Genomic DNA, 16,939 nt, shown 5'->3' with positions numbered 1-16,939 from the left:
AAACCAAAGCATTTCGCTTTGACATTATCAAACTCGCACATCATTTGCTCTTCAAAAGCAATCTGATTATTTGTCATTTTGAACGCAACAAATGACTCCCACTTTGCTTATCACTTTCTATTGTTAGCCTGTCGCTTTTGATACAATGTCACTTCTTCTCACCGCGTTATTACAGTGGAGCAGCTCGTTTGCATTGCAACAGTAGCAGCTCGAGGAGCGGAATTTTAAAAGGACAACCCAGTCATACTTCCTGATGCATGTTTCAACAGCGAATGGAAACGATTACGATTGGGTTGTGGCTCGTAACAACGGCTGCAATGAAAAGAAATCCTGCGTAACATTGTCCCACCTAACGGCCCATAGTTAGGCTAGAACTGTGTTTGTTATTGCAAAGCTTTGCTCTGTGAAGCCACACAGCCGCAGCGATGCTCGAAACTCCACCTGGATATCCTTTCGAAGAGATCGAATATGAGGACATAGAAGTTGAAGAGGTAAGTATTGTTGTTGGATGGCCTAATCTCAGCTATGACCACACATACATACACTTTCTATGTCTATGTAGGCTGTAGTCTGAATGATCTGGAGTAAATAAACATGTTCTGTTGACGCATAATTCACACATAATTCACATTATTTATTCTAACATCAAAATAATGTATTTTAAACTGCACAGACTCTTCAGACAAAGCCTTTCAGAATATCCACTTGCACATGAACATTGAGAAATGAAGACAACGCTTATTAGAGACCAATGTGTTGTAAATGTGTGATCTTGTTTTTCATATTTCTTCAGGTTGTTGGCAGAGGGACATTTGGAGTTGTCTTCAAGGCCAAATGGAAAGGCAAAGATGTTGCCATCAAGACCATAGAAAGTGAAAACGAGAGGAAAGCTTTTGTAGTCGAGGTACTTTAGTTCCACTGGTGATCCAGTATGTTCTGAAACGCATGATGTGCAACTATGGTTTAGCCTAGTGTTGAAATGGTTGTCATATTGCATGTTAACATTCTCCATCTGAAAGATACAAACATTTACCAATGACAAATTCTATGGAAAGTTGATACATATCAACTCTTGTTCAATGTTAAGACTACGTCAACACTGTATTCACTTAGGGACAATATAACATGAGTTCATTTGGTTAAGTAGGAAAACAATTCACTTTCCCTGACATACCTCACTTGATCTTGATCTTGTTTTTCCAGCTTCGACAGCTTTCCCGTGTAAATCACCCGAACATCGTGAAGCTCTATGGCTCATGTGACAATCCAGTAAGTAGGAGAGTTGTCTTGTCAGAAGCATGCTATTTATTGATGCATTCATGATCTCTATTGATATGGATCTCTTATTATTACTGATGCATTAGTCAATTGTTCATTATCATCCAGAGTTTTCCTCTGTATTTTGAAGTAGCCAGATTTGCAAATATTTTAATTGGTAAATTCACATTCTGCAGGTCTGTCTTGTTATGGAATATGCAGAAGGTGGCTCTTTATACAATGGTAAGATTATGATGCTTAACCTACTCATTTACTTACTATATCAATATATGTTTTGTTTGTTATTCGTTAAGAGATAAATCTTCCTTTAATCTGTTAACAGAAAAAAAATATTAGTTTAGATTTTTCTTAAATGACAGAAATGAAAGGGTGTCAATTTGAAATGAACATTCTTTCTTGCTGCACAAGAAGATTTCTATTTTTGAGTTGGCCTGGAAACCCACTATCTGCAATTGATGGAAATGCTAATTGAGGCCAGCATATCTACGTGTATATCCCATTTTATCTTTTATCTTTGTACTTATTAATAATACATAATAATTCATTGTATTTATATAGCGTTTTTCTGGGGCTCAAAGACGCTGACAATATGGGAAAAACTGAAAACACAGAAACAACAAGCAACAGATAACATGAGCACATAGAACACAGAGTTAACGAACAGGCACAGGGAACAATTAACACAGCAATGTCCAGCGGGGGAGGGGGGTGGCAGGGGTGGTTAGGGGAGATGGTTAGGGGTAGGGAAGGTTGTCTGCATGGGAGAATAGGTAGGTTTTGAGGTGGGATTTAAAAATGGAGAGTGAGGGTGAGTCTCTGAGTGGTTGAGGGAGAGAGTTCCAGAGGCGGGGTGCAGCTCGTGAAAAAGCACGGTCTCCGAAGCCTTTGAGTTTTGAGGGTGGGACAGTGAGGGGAACAGTGGATGAGGATCGGAGGGTACGGGCAGGGCGATGGGGGAGAAGGAGGTCAGTCAGGTAAGGTGTGGCCAGGCTATGGCGGGCTTTGTATGTGAGGAGGAGTACTTTGAATTTGATACGTTCTTTGATGGGGAGCCAGTGGAGAGAGTGGAGCACAGGAGTGATGTGGTCGCGGGACCAGGTGTTTGAGAGCAGGCGGGCGGCTGAGTTTTGAACTATCTGAAGTCTATGGAGGGAGCGGGAGGTGATGCCAGTGAGTAGGGAGTTGCAATAGTCAAGGCGGGAGGAGATGAAGGCATGGATGAGGGATTCAGCAGCGGGGGGGAGAGGCAGTGTCTAATTTTGGCAATGTTTCGGTGGTGGAAGTAGGAGGTCTTGACGATGAAGCTGACATGGGGATCAAATGAGAGGGTGGGGTCCAGGATGAAGCCATGGTTAAGAGCCAGGGGGGAGGGGGTGATGATAGTGTCCTCAATGGTGAGTGTGATGGGTCCGGTTTTATTGAGTATGGATTTGGTGCAGACGAGAATGAGTTCTGTCTTGTCACTGTTGAGTTTGAGGAAGTTGTGGGTTAGCCAGGTTTTTATTGCAGATATGCAGTTTTCAATGTGACTGAGGGGTGGGTTCTGGGTGGATTTTGTGATGATGTAGATCTGGGTGTTGTCAGCGTAACAGTGGATGTCCAGGTTGAATTGGCGGATGATGTGACCGAGGGGGAGTATGTAGCAGAGGAAGAGCAGGGGGCCGAGGACTGAGCCTTGGGGGACCCCCTGTGTGACAGAAGAGGAGGTGGAGGTGTGACCGGAGAGAGAGATGAACTGTTGTCTGTTGGTGAGGTAAGAGGTGAGCCAGTCCAGTGCGGTGCCCTCAACACCCAGTTGGCGCAGCCTTTGAAGGAGGATGGAGTGTGTCGAAGGCTGTGCTCAGGTCTAGTAGAATCAGGATGTTGAGGGCACCTGAATCTGCAGGGATGAGGAGATCATTGATGACCTTGACCAGGGCTGTTTCGGTGCTGTGGTGTGGGCGGAAACCAGACTGAAGGGGTTCATACAGGTTGTTGGACTGGAGGTGGGAGTGAAGTTGGACAGCAACAGCGTGCTCTAGGGTTTTGGAGAAGAATGATAGGTTGGAGATGGGGCGGTAGTTGGAGAGGTTGGCTGGGTCAAGAGTGGGCTTTTTGAGAATGGGGGTGGCAGCGGCGTGTTTGTAGATTGAGGGAACGTGGCCTTGGGATAGTGAGATACTTCCAACTGGTTGTGGTTGTGTGTGTGGTTGTGTGTGTATGTGTGTGTGTGTGTGTGGGGGGGGGGTTGTGTGTGTCTGTGGTTGTGTCTGTGGTTGTGTGTGTGTGTGTGTGTGTGTGCACGCACATTCAGGTCTCATGAACTGATCCTATGTCATTGTTCAGCTATGATCAGTGAGACTCTGTGCCAGTCACTACTTGCTTGTGTCACTCCTTTCTTCTGTCATTACCATGTTCTCTCTCCCTCTCTGTCCACTCACAGTTCTGCATGGTGCCGAGCCCCTCCCCCAATATACAGCCTCCCATGCCATGAGCTGGAGCCTGCAGTGTGCACAGGGGGTATCCTATCTACACGGGATGAAACCTAAGGCCCTCATCCACAGAGACCTCAAACCACCCAAGTATGGCAGCCTCTCGATCACAGTTTGCAAGGAGGAAGTGGTACTATTTAGTGATTTACAGAACCTTTTGTTCTAATCTTTATTTGTCATTTTACAGTACAGTCTATAAAAAGCTAGAATGTAGAAAACATGCAAGGGATTCAGTGAAGGGTAAATAAAATGATTTGTTCAACAGAATTCAGTTTGATTGTGTTCAAGTTGATTAATCTATTTTTAGCACATCAATGCTCAAAACACCTTATAGATATAAGGGAAACTTGTATCAAAATGTGTCAAGTTGAACAAACTCTGACCTAAATTGTCTGTCAATGTCAATGTGATACAGTCTGCTACTTGTCGCTGGGGGCACCGTGTTGAAGATATGTGACTTTGGGACAGCCTGTGACATCCAAACACACATGTCCAACAACAAGGGGAGTGCAGCGTGGATGGCACCAGAAGTGTTTGAAGGCAAGTACAGCAAGGCTTCTTTCCCTTTCATTACAATGTTTTGTATTGATATGTCAACACTTAAGTATAAATAAATTGACGCACCCCCAAAGTGAACAGAGCCCAAAATGTAATGAAAATGAATAGTGACACACTCTTCTCTCATTGCTGTGACATTGATTCACATGTTGAATAATTTAATACACATATCAACTTTTCAGCTGGGCCTTTTTCAAGGAAAGCTTGGTCAGCTTATGTGGAAAAAGGCCCAGCTGAAAAGCAGAGTGTTGATATAGAAATAAATGACTATTTAAAAGCAAAGAAAAGCCTGTTTCTTGTTTGTGCACCCAATCTCCTTCACTTAGCTAAAGTGTCTCTCTTTTAGGTAACTCTAAGGTATTACTTGGTGCAGGACATTTTACTACCTTTCACTCAAATATAGGGATGGACGAAACACCAAGACTAAAATTACTCAACATAACTGACTGTAACTCATACATATTTTTACAGTTACCCAAAAATAACCCCAAAACTCATGATGCATAATGGAAGAAGATAAAATAAACATAATTGTTCTAGCATCAAACATACAGACTTAAATTAAACTCCCATTGGATTATGTCTAATTCCCTTCAGGGAAACTTGGTTTACTGTTTTGTTCAAGGAGAACAGGGCTCTTTATCACAGGATTTATAACTGTTGAGTTGAAAAGTCCCCCAAATTGTGGATGCTCTTCAGCCAAAAAGGGTCCCCTTAATAGTCAGAAATAATGTCCAGAAGTTACTGCCTTGGACAAAAGGGGGCACCTCCCCCATGCTAATGTTCATAAAACAATTTTTGACAAAGTTTGTTCGAAAGCGAAAAACTTAAGAAGGCAACAAATTAATATATTATTAGTGAGTATTATTTCTCCTGGTTCAAGTCCTATCTCTCAGACAGACATCAATACATCTCAATAAATAACTGTAAATCCTCCACTGCTCCAGTCACCCACGGTGTCCCCCAGTGTTCAGTGCTAGGCCCCCTCCTCTTCATCCTGTACATCCTTCCCCTTGGACAGGTCCTTCGCCGCCACGGCCTCCGCTTCCACTGCTATGCCGATGACACCCAACTCTACCTCTCCTCCAAAACCATCTCCCCTAACACCCACTCCACCCTCACTACCTGCCTCAGCGACATAAAATCATGGATGCATGGATCCCTCACCCGTTCCACCCACACATTCTCACTCAACATTGATGGCTTCACCGTAACCCCCTCCAACCACGTCCGCAACCTTGGCATCATCTTTGACCCCACCCTCTCGTTCCTTCCCTATGCCAACCAGGTCACTAAATCTGCATTTTTGCACCTCAGGAACATTGCCCGCATCCGACCCTCCCTGTCCTTTTCCACTGCTGAAACACTCATCCACGGCCTCATAACTTCCTGACTCGACTACTGCAACAGCATCCTCTACGGTTTGCCTAATAACATCCTAAACAATTCCAATACGTCCAGAACTCTGCTGCCCATCTGCTCACCTCCACTCGCCGCCGTGTCCACATCACCCCGCCCTCCAAAACCTACACTGGCTCCCGGTCAAATACAGGATCCAATTCAAAATCCTACTCACCACTTACAAAGCCATCAATAATCTGGCCCCCTCCTACCTTGCCGACCTCGTCCCCCTCCACACCCCCTCCCGTTGCCTCAGGTCTTCCGACCAAACCACCCTCAAGACCTCCAGGACCAAGCTCCAGACCTGGGGTGATAGGGCCTTTTCAGCCGCAGCCCCGTACCTCTGGAACGCCCTCCCCAACCACATCAGACAGGCCAACACCCTGCCAACATTTAAACAGGCCCTCAAAGCCCTCCTCTTCAATCTTGCCTTCACCAGTTAACCCTCTTTCCCTCGCCTTCCCATGTGTCCCCAGCACTACCTTAATTAGGCCCCTATACTTTTTAGTTTTTTTTTGTTTTTTTGTTTCTTCTTATTATTACTACTTGATCTTTTCAGTTTGTAAAGCGTCTTTGAGTGTCTAGAAAAGTGCTATATAAGTCTAATTTATTATTATTATTATTATTATTATTATTATTATTATTATTATTATTATTATTATAACCATAAAGTCCACACTCAAGCAAAAAAAACAAAAAAAGGATATAAACAATTTGATGGGATACACCATAGTGATGTTTTGGTCTTAACATGACTCTTAAGTTGGATTCCTTTGATTCTCTGTGTTGTGTAGGCAGTAACTACAGTGAGAAGTGTGATGTGTTCAGCTGGGGCATCATCCTGTGGGAGGTGATCACTCGCCGGAAGCCCTTTGATGAGATCGGAGGGTCCGCCTTCTGCATCATGTGGGCTGTGCACAGAGGTGAGAAGGGATGTGAAGGTGAAGGTGGGTTGGGGTGGAGAGGAAAGGAGAGGGGGAGGAGAGGATTGCCCATGTTAGACTATTGAGATGTACCATGTTAGACTATTGAGATGTACCCTTACTGACATGCCAGTCTCTAATAGGCACGCGGCCCCCCCTGATAAAGGACCTACCGGAGCCAATCGAGACTCTTATGACACGCTGCTGGGACAAAGACCCTGCCCAGCGGCCCTCCATGGAGGAAGTCAGGACCACCATGAGCAACCTAATGAAGGTACAGCTACACCTAAAAACACTTCCTTGAACTAATTATGGATCCTACAGTTGGCAGGGGTATACACCCTGCACGCCACTCCACTTAAAAGCCACCGGTGCACAGTATACGCGGTGTGAAATGCTTCCGAAAGCCACCACAAAGAAAATGGTTTGCCTTATCAGATACAGTGATAGATTGGTAAAATCAATGTTTATTATAGCAGCTCATGAATTGCAGATCACGCATTCCCTCCCAGTGCAGAGAAACAGGGGGAAATGTTTTAGCGCAGTCTAACATGAATACGTGTGAGTCAGCTGTAATAATGTAACAGAATGATTACAGAATGAAGTTAAGCATTTTCATGTGAGACAGCAGTAAAAGCAAGTATGTTAGGGTTGAGTGGAATTGAGACAGGGCAGAAAAGTATCTTACAGTTATAATAGGGTGCGAACATCCACATTTTCAGCAAGGGCAGCCTTGTCTCGTTCACACAATGTAATAATAATAATGATGCAAGTGGGAGAGTGTGGATAAATTGTCACACCTTTTTTTGTTAATTGGAAACAATCAAGAAAAAGATTATCCTCTCCCATCAGTATATCCTCAGATTAAACGTTCAACTCCTGGCTCGCTTGGGAACTTCAACAATAAACTCCCTCCCAATAAATCTCCCTCCACTCACACTGGATTTTCAGAATCTCTAACCATCCACTGTGCGCTCTCTCCATCCTCTCAGGTGAGAGAGGCAGTCCTATATTTTTGGTGACGAATAGGACACTATTGAGAGGCCGTGTTGGTAAAAATGACAACCATTATTGACAACTAATTTTGCTACATCTCTCTTCATTGTCTTCTACAGCAGGACATTTGACTGATAGCGGATATGTATTCGTTCCCCTTGGTTTCACTACCGTAATTCCATATTGCTGAAAATACAAATCGAAATACGGTCATGCCACACACATGCCGCTATTTCTATTACAGCATATTGGATCACTGTCATTCATATTCTATTCATCAAGGTCAATGTAACATCGATAGGTTTAGGTTACTTACATGATACTCAAATTCACCCACCCTATACCCATCATGAGGTTGCTATAACCTAGCCAGCAAATGAAAGTTTCACTGGAGGAGATTAACATTCTCCTATCACCGGTAAGCTAAACCTCGAATTTCGTATAAACATGGAGCAAATAAAAGAATGCAATGTTATCTTGTTTTGTGCACACATTTTATTTATTTTTTATATCATAACATTGCCTATTTGGGAGGTGCCATTCAAGATTAGGGAGGATGATTATTTGATGTTATGAGCATGGCATTCTATTACAACATGTAATGTGATGTCATTCATATTCCATTCACCCAGTGCTGCATGTCAATCTTGTATGAACTAATGGAATTCGTATGTCCGGTCTGAGGTAGAAGTTCCGGAGGGGGAAGGGGTGGGGATTGGGGATCATTTGAGCAGTGTGTTGAAAATCAATGACACACTCGCTAGTCAAGCCAAAACATTGCAATGCAATGGATTCGGTGAGTAATCACCACTACTCTACACTAACTAGGTAGTAGTGGGGATTACTCACTGAATCCATTGCAGTGAAATGTTTTGGCTTGTCTAGCGAGTGTGTCATTGATTTTGTCATCGACTTGTTCCCTGTTTCACCAGCTGCTGTCACAAATGTCTTGCATGGCTGGTAGTTTGCAGCCTGTGATGGACTGGGCCGTTTTCACCACCCTCTGTAGAGCCTCTATGGCAGGGCAGCTGCCATACCAGGCATTGATACAGCCAGTAAGGATACTGTCTGTGGTGCATCTGTAAAAGTCAGTGAAGATCTGGGGGTCCATGCCAAATTTCCATGTCAATTTCCATGTCAATGTTCATGTCAATGTTCATGTCAATGTCAAAGGAAATGCCAAAGGAAAAATAGGCGGGTGTGGTATGACCAAGTCCTCGATGATGTTGACACCAAGGAACTTGAAGCTGTTGACTCTCCACTTAAGCCCCTCTAATGCAGATGCCCCCCCCCGCTTATTCCTGAAGTCCATGATCAGCTCCTTAGTTTTGCTGGTATTCAGAGAGTGGTTGTTATCCTGGCAGCAGTCCATCATCACTCTTACCTCCTTCCTGTAGGCTGACTCGTCGTTTTTAGTGGTCAGGCCAACCACAGTAGTGTCATCAGCAAACTTGATGATGGAGTTGGAGCTGCGTATGGCCACACAGTGGTGGCTGAACAGAGTCAAAGTGGGGGAGGTGATGCTGCCTACCATCGCCACCTACAGTGTACCCGTCAGAAAGTCCAGGATCCAGTTACACAGGGAGGTGTTAAGACCCTTGAACTTAGTGACAAGCTTGGAGGGGACAATGGTGTTGAATGCTGAGCTGTAGTCAATGAAGTCAATGAGCCAGGTGGTAGGGCAGTATGCCGTATGGCTTAGGCGATGGAGTACAGTATGACCTATGGGTTAGAGAATGACACTAAAGAGCTGGACCGACCCAAGCTGAGCTGAGCTGAGCTGTACTGGTCTGGCCTGGCCTGCTTCTGCCATAGTTGCTGTTAAACAGTGGAAATGACAATGTGACAATGTGACAAAAGTGTATGTTAACCAGCACAGTACGGTTGGCATGATAGTGTGAAAATCATACTGTCTGTCCCTCTGCAGTACTTCCCTGGGTCTGACGAGTCCCTCCAGTACCCACACCAGTGCTCGGCCAATAGGAGCGGCTCTTCTTCAGGCACCAGCACAGGTGAGTCCCACAACAACTGAACCCACCTTGATAATTAATTACTGTTTGTTGACATGTCATCATTGACAACTTTGGAGACATAAAAGAAGTGTGAGTCTGTTGGAATGAAAGTTAATTTTGCTAGTCTGCTTTTGCTTGTCTCCTTAAGGTATTTGGCTACTGAAGTATGTTGCTAGCAAAAAATGTCTATGGTGCTTGTAACAGATTGAAGAGAGTCTGTCTTTTTCCTCTGCAGGTTCCTATGCAGACTACACTGTGAACAGTAACAGGAGCGAAGCCAACATGGAACACCGAACAAATTCACAAGGGCGAGATGACACCCTCAAAAGCATTGAGGCCAAGTTTCCACTTCAGTTCAAACCAAAGGTAATGCAGCCAAAAATACCGAAACAACTTTCAACTATAGTTTTCACACTTTTAAAAATAATTGTCCTAAAACATTGAGCTTGGAATACCATTCATGACCACACAGTCATTATTTATGATTGTGAAAAGGGTTAGGGTTAGGTTTTTTTTTTTAATGTGTTCCTCATTAGCTAATTGATAGAGACAAGGACATAGAGACAGCATGCTGTTTTAACCGCACCCATGTGCTGAAACAATGATGAGGATGCATTTGGGATGTATTATGGGAAATGTATTTTCCTTTTCAGGGGGGCACATTGAGGTCCAGTTTGCCTCCATCAAGACGGCCCAGTGTGGAGAGCCTACCTGGACGCCCTCAAAGTCCCGCCCCCTGCGTTGGTCCTGCTCCCAGCTCTGGCCAATCTGAGCTGGAACTGAGGATGCCCCTTAGTCCTACAGGTATGGTACCATAGGGTTATAAACACTAGAGCACACTCTCCCCTTAATGAACTGTGGGGAGTACCATGTAGTCAACCTTCTTCATCTTCTTTGTAGGGCTGGGACTTTAACTCGTTAATTTCGATTAATTAATTACAGAAAAAATAACGTGTTAACTTTTTAAATACATTTTAATAGCTTTTTGGGGGGGGGGGCGGGGGGGTTGGCCAACCCTGCCACTTCTGTCCCTTGTGAGAGACTTTTCTCCCTTGCAGACACCATAGTGCAAGAAAAAGAAAGAAAGGTGATTTAAGTGACTTTGAACGTGGCATGGGTGTTGGTGCCAGACGGGCTGTTCTGAGTATTTCAGAAAGTGCTGATCTACTGGGATTTTTCTGAAGGCAAAAGAGGGGCTCCAACCCAGTACTAGCAAGGTGTGGCTAATAAAGTGGCCGCTGAATGTATATATGATATTCAGTATAACAGCATGACCTTGAGTGTGATATTGCTTTTATACAACAGTTCTACAAGCTCCATATATTAGTTAACAGTAATAAGCAACAACAGATTATAATTAGTTTGTTTATTTAATCATGGTTCCGCCAACACAAATAGTTCCGCCAACTGAACTTGCTCTTGAACTGGACTCTTGCCAAGCAACCTGAACACAAACATTTTCCTGCACAGCTTGCTACTTTGTGTAGGCCTACACAGGTTACTGTAGGCTAGCTACTTTGTATCATGTACATTTATCTGTACGTTTCCATTTAACCAGTGAAACTGAGCTGTTGACAGCCACTTTGATGGCAGGTGTGATTCCGACGAGTTAACATCTGACAGTATGCTGCTCCATCGTTTCCTGATAGCCGGTGCCTGCACTAGGGTTCTATCTCTATGTATGGTACCTGTTTATTATAGGTCGCAGCAAAGGAACAGTCCATCCTACCAATGACTCAGATGGGTTTGGGGTGAATGTAGGATAGGATTGTAATATTGAGCGTTGCTTCTAGGCATGGAATTTTGAATAGATAAAAACACTGCAAAGGGATTCAAATGCATTGAACTTCAACCTTCCATTGAATGCTCAACCTTGTGACCACTAGACACCTTGGTGTAATCTTGGACTTAGAATTATTATTTTAAATAATCATATCAATTCAATAACAAAATCAGCTTAATATCACTGATATTGAAACATAGCAAAAATCTGAGACTTTATTCCTAAACAGGACCTAGAAAAGCTTATTCATGCGTTTATCTCCAGCAAATTGGATTACTGTAATGGCTTATTTACAGGCCTATCAAAAAAAGGGATTCGCCAACTGCAACTTATTCAAAATGCAGCTGCTGGAGTGCTAACAAAAACAAGGACATTTGAACACATCATGCCAATTCTTAGGTCCTTGCATTGGCTCCCAATCAAACAGAAATGAGCTAGGACCTTCATATGTCTCAGATCTGCTCTTGTCATACAAACCCCCCAGAGCCCAAAGGTCATCTGATGCTGGCTTATTGACCATCCGAGAATTAAAACAATACATGGAGACGCAGCTTTCTGTTACTATGATACTTACAGCTGGAACAAATTCCCAAAAGATATTAGAAACGCCCAAACTCTAACCACTTTTAAAACCAGGCTAAAAACATTATTGTTCTGCACCGCATACATTTAAATCTGTGCAGGTTGTTTTAACTGTTCTTTTTATTTCGTATCGAATTTTTTGATTTTAACATTTTTAACTTTTTATTAAGAACAGTTTTTAACTGCTTTAACTTGTTAACTGATTAAACTAATCTAATTTATTTTAATATATAATGGGCCGGTTTCACAGACAAGGCTTAAGCCTAATCCTAGACTAAAAAACATCTTCAATGGAGATTTTACATTGAAAGTGTGATTTAGTCCAGGACTAGGCTTAAGCCTTGTCTCTGAAACCGGCCCAATGTCTTTCAATTTATTATTTTTTTTATTTTTATTTTAATGCACTTCAAGAGTTGAAAGATGTCAAGAAAAAGTGTAGGAAAATGTGCTATACAAATAAACTTGACTTTACTTGATTTGACACTAGGGGTCAGCACAACCATTGTATCGTTAACGTACTGCATATGCACAGTTGTTCTCAGGCAATAATTCATCATCATGATTATGTGTTCAACCATAAGACCATTACAAATGTATTTTAATAGACTTATAGTAATATACCCTTGACTTGTAGCACCACATTAACTCATTTGTCTCCTCAGATGTAAATGGCCTGGACAGCTCCATACCTATGGCTTATCTCACATTGGATCACCAATTGCAGGTAGAGACTAGGGAGTGCTTTCACCACTCACCTTCAATCTTGTTGAATTTTTTTATTTTTTATTAACCGTTATTTAGCCAGGTTAAGTCTCATTGAGATTAAAAATCTATTTTTACACATATTACAACTTAATACATTACAATTAAAGATTACAAAAGAAAAGACAGATCAAGTTTCATATTGAAGGCAGGCAAGATTATTTCAGCAATGTTATCAATCAAAAACATTTACAGACCTGGATTGAATTTTCCTCCATAATTTTTATCCTAGCTTTAAAATCGTTTAGTGAGACAAGCTCCTGCAGTTTCATAGTTCTTTGAAGCTAATTCCAGGCCAAAGGGGCAGACAGCTGGAAGGCTTTTTTGCCGAACTTGGTCCGAGACCTAGATACGGTCAGCAGGACACTGCTTTGAGAACGCAGCTGATAAATGTCATTGTCCTGCAGGTAGTGTTGTTCCGATACCATTTTTTGATCCCGATACCGATACCTGACCGTGCAGTACTTGCCGATACCGAGTACCGATCCGATACCACGGCGTTTGAAAAAACAAAACAAAAAAACATGTTTTTTGAGCCGCATACTCACCTCGATGTAAAATTATTGCTAACACTTAGTCTGGCACTGCTCAAAACCTTTGTAAAACAGGAAAAAATACCAACAGAGAGTGAATACTATAGAACTTTTTTTAATTGTCTACCTGGTATGGTGACAAGAAAATCAACCCCTTATAAAACCTGAAATGTGGCTCTCACAGATGCCAATCAGTGCAATATCCATTTAAGATATAAAACAGTCGTAGTAGTAGTGCAACAGCAAGTGAACATTTACAAACAAAATAACTTTAGTACTTTAAAAAAAAAAAAAAAAAAAAAAAAAAAAACGGATTTTTTTTTGGTTAGTACTCGCCGATACCGATACCAGCATTTTTGTGCGTATCGGTGGCCATGCCGATACTAGTATCGGTATCGGAACAACACTACCTGCAGGGTAATGAATGAGCGCAAATATGATGGGAGCTGTCTCAGTATGGCCTTATAAATGAAGAGGGTCCAGTGACTCAGCCTGCGCAGAGTTAAGGATGGCCAGCCTACTTTCATATAGAGAGTACACTGATGTGTTTGAGGTTTGTAATAGTTACAAACCTCAGCGCCCCATGATACACTGTGTCCAGCATACGTACTAGTGCTGTCACAGGAGCGTGCATTGTATAGAATATCACCATAATCTATAACTGGCAGGAAGGTAGCCAAGACAAGCCTCTTTCTAGCAACAAAAGACACACAGTCTATTGCGGAAATAAAAACCTAACTTAAGTCTGAGCTTTTTCACAAGAGTGTCTATGTGAGACTTAAAAGTCTATTAAAAAACCCAAGTATGTATTGGTTGACACTCTTTCAATTGATAAGGCCTGGCTTAAATTCTATCTCAGTCTATTAAAAAACCCAAATATTTATAGGTTGACACTCTTTCAATTGATAAGGCCTGGCTTAATCTCAGTTCTTTGGGATTCCATGAATTCTTAATTCAGTATTATTCCAAGAACATTCTGTAGATGTTTTATATATGGTGGTGTGTGTGTGTCTGTGTGTTTTGGTATTTCAGCCCCTCGCCCCGTTCTCCAACTCCAAAGAGTCAATGGCTGTGTTTGAGCAGCACTGCAGAATGGCCCAGGAGTACCTGAAGGTGCAGACGGAAATCGCCCTGCTCTCTCAAAGAAAGTAAGCACAAATCTATCTATCTATACACTCACCAAACACTTTATTAGGAACACCTGTAAACCTTCTCATTCATTCAAGTGGTGTAATGGTGTGGGGAATGTTTTCTTGGCACACTTTGGGCCCGTTAATACTAATCAATCATCGCTTGAATGCCACAGCCTATTTGAGTATTGTTGCTGACCATGTGCATCCCTTCATGGCCACAATGTGACACAATGGGCCCTATTATGCACTTCATAAGTCTTAAGCAATAAGACGAGGCGGTAGAACTAAACTTAAGACGTGGAGGCGTGGTCAAGGCCACTTTGCTATTATGCGTGCGGTAGTGGGCGCCTAAAACCCGGCGCTAAGCAAAGAAATTAGTCATGGGTGTGTTTTGGGCGTCTTCTCAATCAACCCAATCAGCGTGCCAGGTGCCATTCCCTTTAAGAATTGGCTGCGTTGAGTCATTAGCGCTATGCTATTATGGAAGTCCTAAGAAGGAGGTCAGCGCGCTTCTCTGCAGAAGAAAGTAACAAGCTCGTGCATGATTATTTTCTGAATAAACACGGCAATACCTCCGCTTGTGAGTTGAGAAGTATTACAGAGGGGTCGCTGGAAGACTGCAGGAATGACAGATGTTGATGTCATTATATTACGCACGGCATGCTCGTACTGTATGTGCACAGTATGCGGAGGCAACATACTGTACAGCGCTGGCCTCTCCCTTCTGAAATAAAGCATTATACTGTGACCGTAATTGACGTCTTGCCGTGGAGCCACGTGGGTGTTCATGTGTGCCCACATGCATGCGCAAACCGCGGAGGCACGCTCGTGTTTCAAAACGTGCATGAAGTCTAAACTTAAGAACTTTTCAAACCACTTCTTAGCGCTAGGAGCAAAGTCAGATCGCATAATAGCAGGGGCGCCTAGTGCACTTCATTAACATATGAACACTCCCACAATGAGTAATATATGCACGGGAGTATTACGTCTTATGTGTGGGCGCCTATCGACACCTGCATAATAGCAGTAGCGCGTATGAAGCGCATAATAAGGGTGGCGGTAGGTCTTAACCTGGCGGTGCGTCTTAATTAAGACTTAAGACGGCAAGTTAAGAAGTGCATAATAGGGCCCAATGTGTCTTCTAATGGCTACTTCCAGCATGATAATGCAACATGTCATAAATAAAAAACGTCTCAAACTGGTTTCATGAACATGAAACACGAGTTTTCTTCAGTGGCCTTCCCAGTACCGGATCTGTACCCAATAGAACACCTTAAGATGTGGTAGACCGGGAGATTTACAGCTTGGAAGTGCACCTGAACAATCTGCTGGATTTGCGTAATGCAATCATATCTTCATCAACCAGAATCTCGAAGGAATCTTGTGGAATCAATGCCACAGAGAATTGAAGCTGTGTGTCATATTATGACAACTATCTTTTTGAGAATGTTTGACTTGCAATACCGGTTTGCTTGGTTATGCAGTTGCCTATGCCTTGAGAATTTAACAAAGTCTTCTGTAGCAACATCTTCTGTAGCAACACAAGTTCAAACAAATCCTAACAAATACACAGAAGCATGGGTATGGTATAGTACTGTGTAGTCATTTCTACTATGGTGAACAGGGATGTAACAGTGGGATAAAAACACACATATTTGCACATCATACACCCTTTATAATGGTGAATAGCATTTACCCACTTTTTAAGTAAGTATTTTTTGTGATGGGATTCAGACAGTAGGAAAGTAGATGGGGTGACAGTCAGAGGAGAGGAGAGACAGGGAGCCACCACTAAGCCATGACACCGGCAACTTTTACCCACCTTTTATCCCAAATTATAATTTTCAACATTAGTGTTGATGCTTGTCATTTTCACTGCTGTCCAGCATTCAGCACCTTATTTTCTACAACTACATCCCTCACAGTTAATAGGCTATAATGATGAAAGCTAAGCAGTGTTTTTCTCTCTCTGTGATACTTTCAGGAAAGAGCTGATCTCTGAGCTGGACCAGGACGAGCGGGAGCAACAGAACACGTCCCGCCTGGTGCAGGAGTACAACAAGCTCTTAGAGGAAAACAAGAGCCTCTCCAGCTCCTTTCACAGGTGTAAGAGCCAGCTGGAGCTGATCCAGAGTCAGCAACAGAAGAGTTAAGAGGAGTTGGAGGCATCTCCTGAGGTGTAGCTCTAGTGGCTCTTCAACTGTTCTGGGATCTGTCAAACTATAAGTCACACTACCGAGCCAAATTGAGCTGAACCGAGCTGAGCTGTACTGGGATAGCCTTGTTGCGCATCCACCATAGTTGCTGAAACAGTGCTGCAAAGGACAATGTTGGAGGAAAATAACCGTTTTTTTTTTGTGCTGTACCAGCACAGTGCGTTTGAGCTTGTAAGACCTAGCTGTTCGTGGAACAGCAGCCAAAGAGACTGTTGTGTGATATTGTTGTGGTTTCTCTACTGGTCTCAAAGCAGTCTCCAAAGAGAGAGGCCATCTGATGTTCAGTGTTTT

The 16,939-nt window shown here is 42.8% G+C and overlaps 1 protein-coding gene across 1 annotated transcript; it reads left to right on the top strand.

Annotated features, from left to right (window-relative positions):
- Positions 1-425: 425 nt before the first annotated feature.
- On the top strand, positions 426-16,585 carry LOC308164065 (mitogen-activated protein kinase kinase kinase 7-like; the record flags this gene model as incomplete). Its single annotated transcript, XM_080538223.1, has 14 exons — positions 426-491; positions 794-904; positions 1,204-1,269; positions 1,455-1,500; positions 3,701-3,839; positions 4,165-4,293; positions 6,507-6,631; positions 6,775-6,905; positions 9,555-9,639; positions 9,875-10,005; positions 10,293-10,443; positions 12,667-12,728; positions 14,332-14,447; positions 16,417-16,585. The coding sequence occupies 14 exons, from the start codon at positions 426-428 to the stop codon at positions 16,583-16,585; spliced, it is 1,527 nt and encodes a 508-aa protein (XP_080394349.1).
- Positions 16,586-16,939: the final 354 nt, after the last annotated feature.

The sequence above is a fragment of the Nansenia antarctica genome, assembly GCF_963989245.1.
Source record: "Nansenia antarctica genome assembly, chromosome: 1".
NCBI lineage: Eukaryota > Metazoa > Chordata > Actinopteri > Argentiniformes > Microstomatidae > Nansenia > Nansenia antarctica.
Note: the sequence above shows the minus strand (reverse complement) of the source record. Positions and strands in the feature narration are given on the sequence as shown.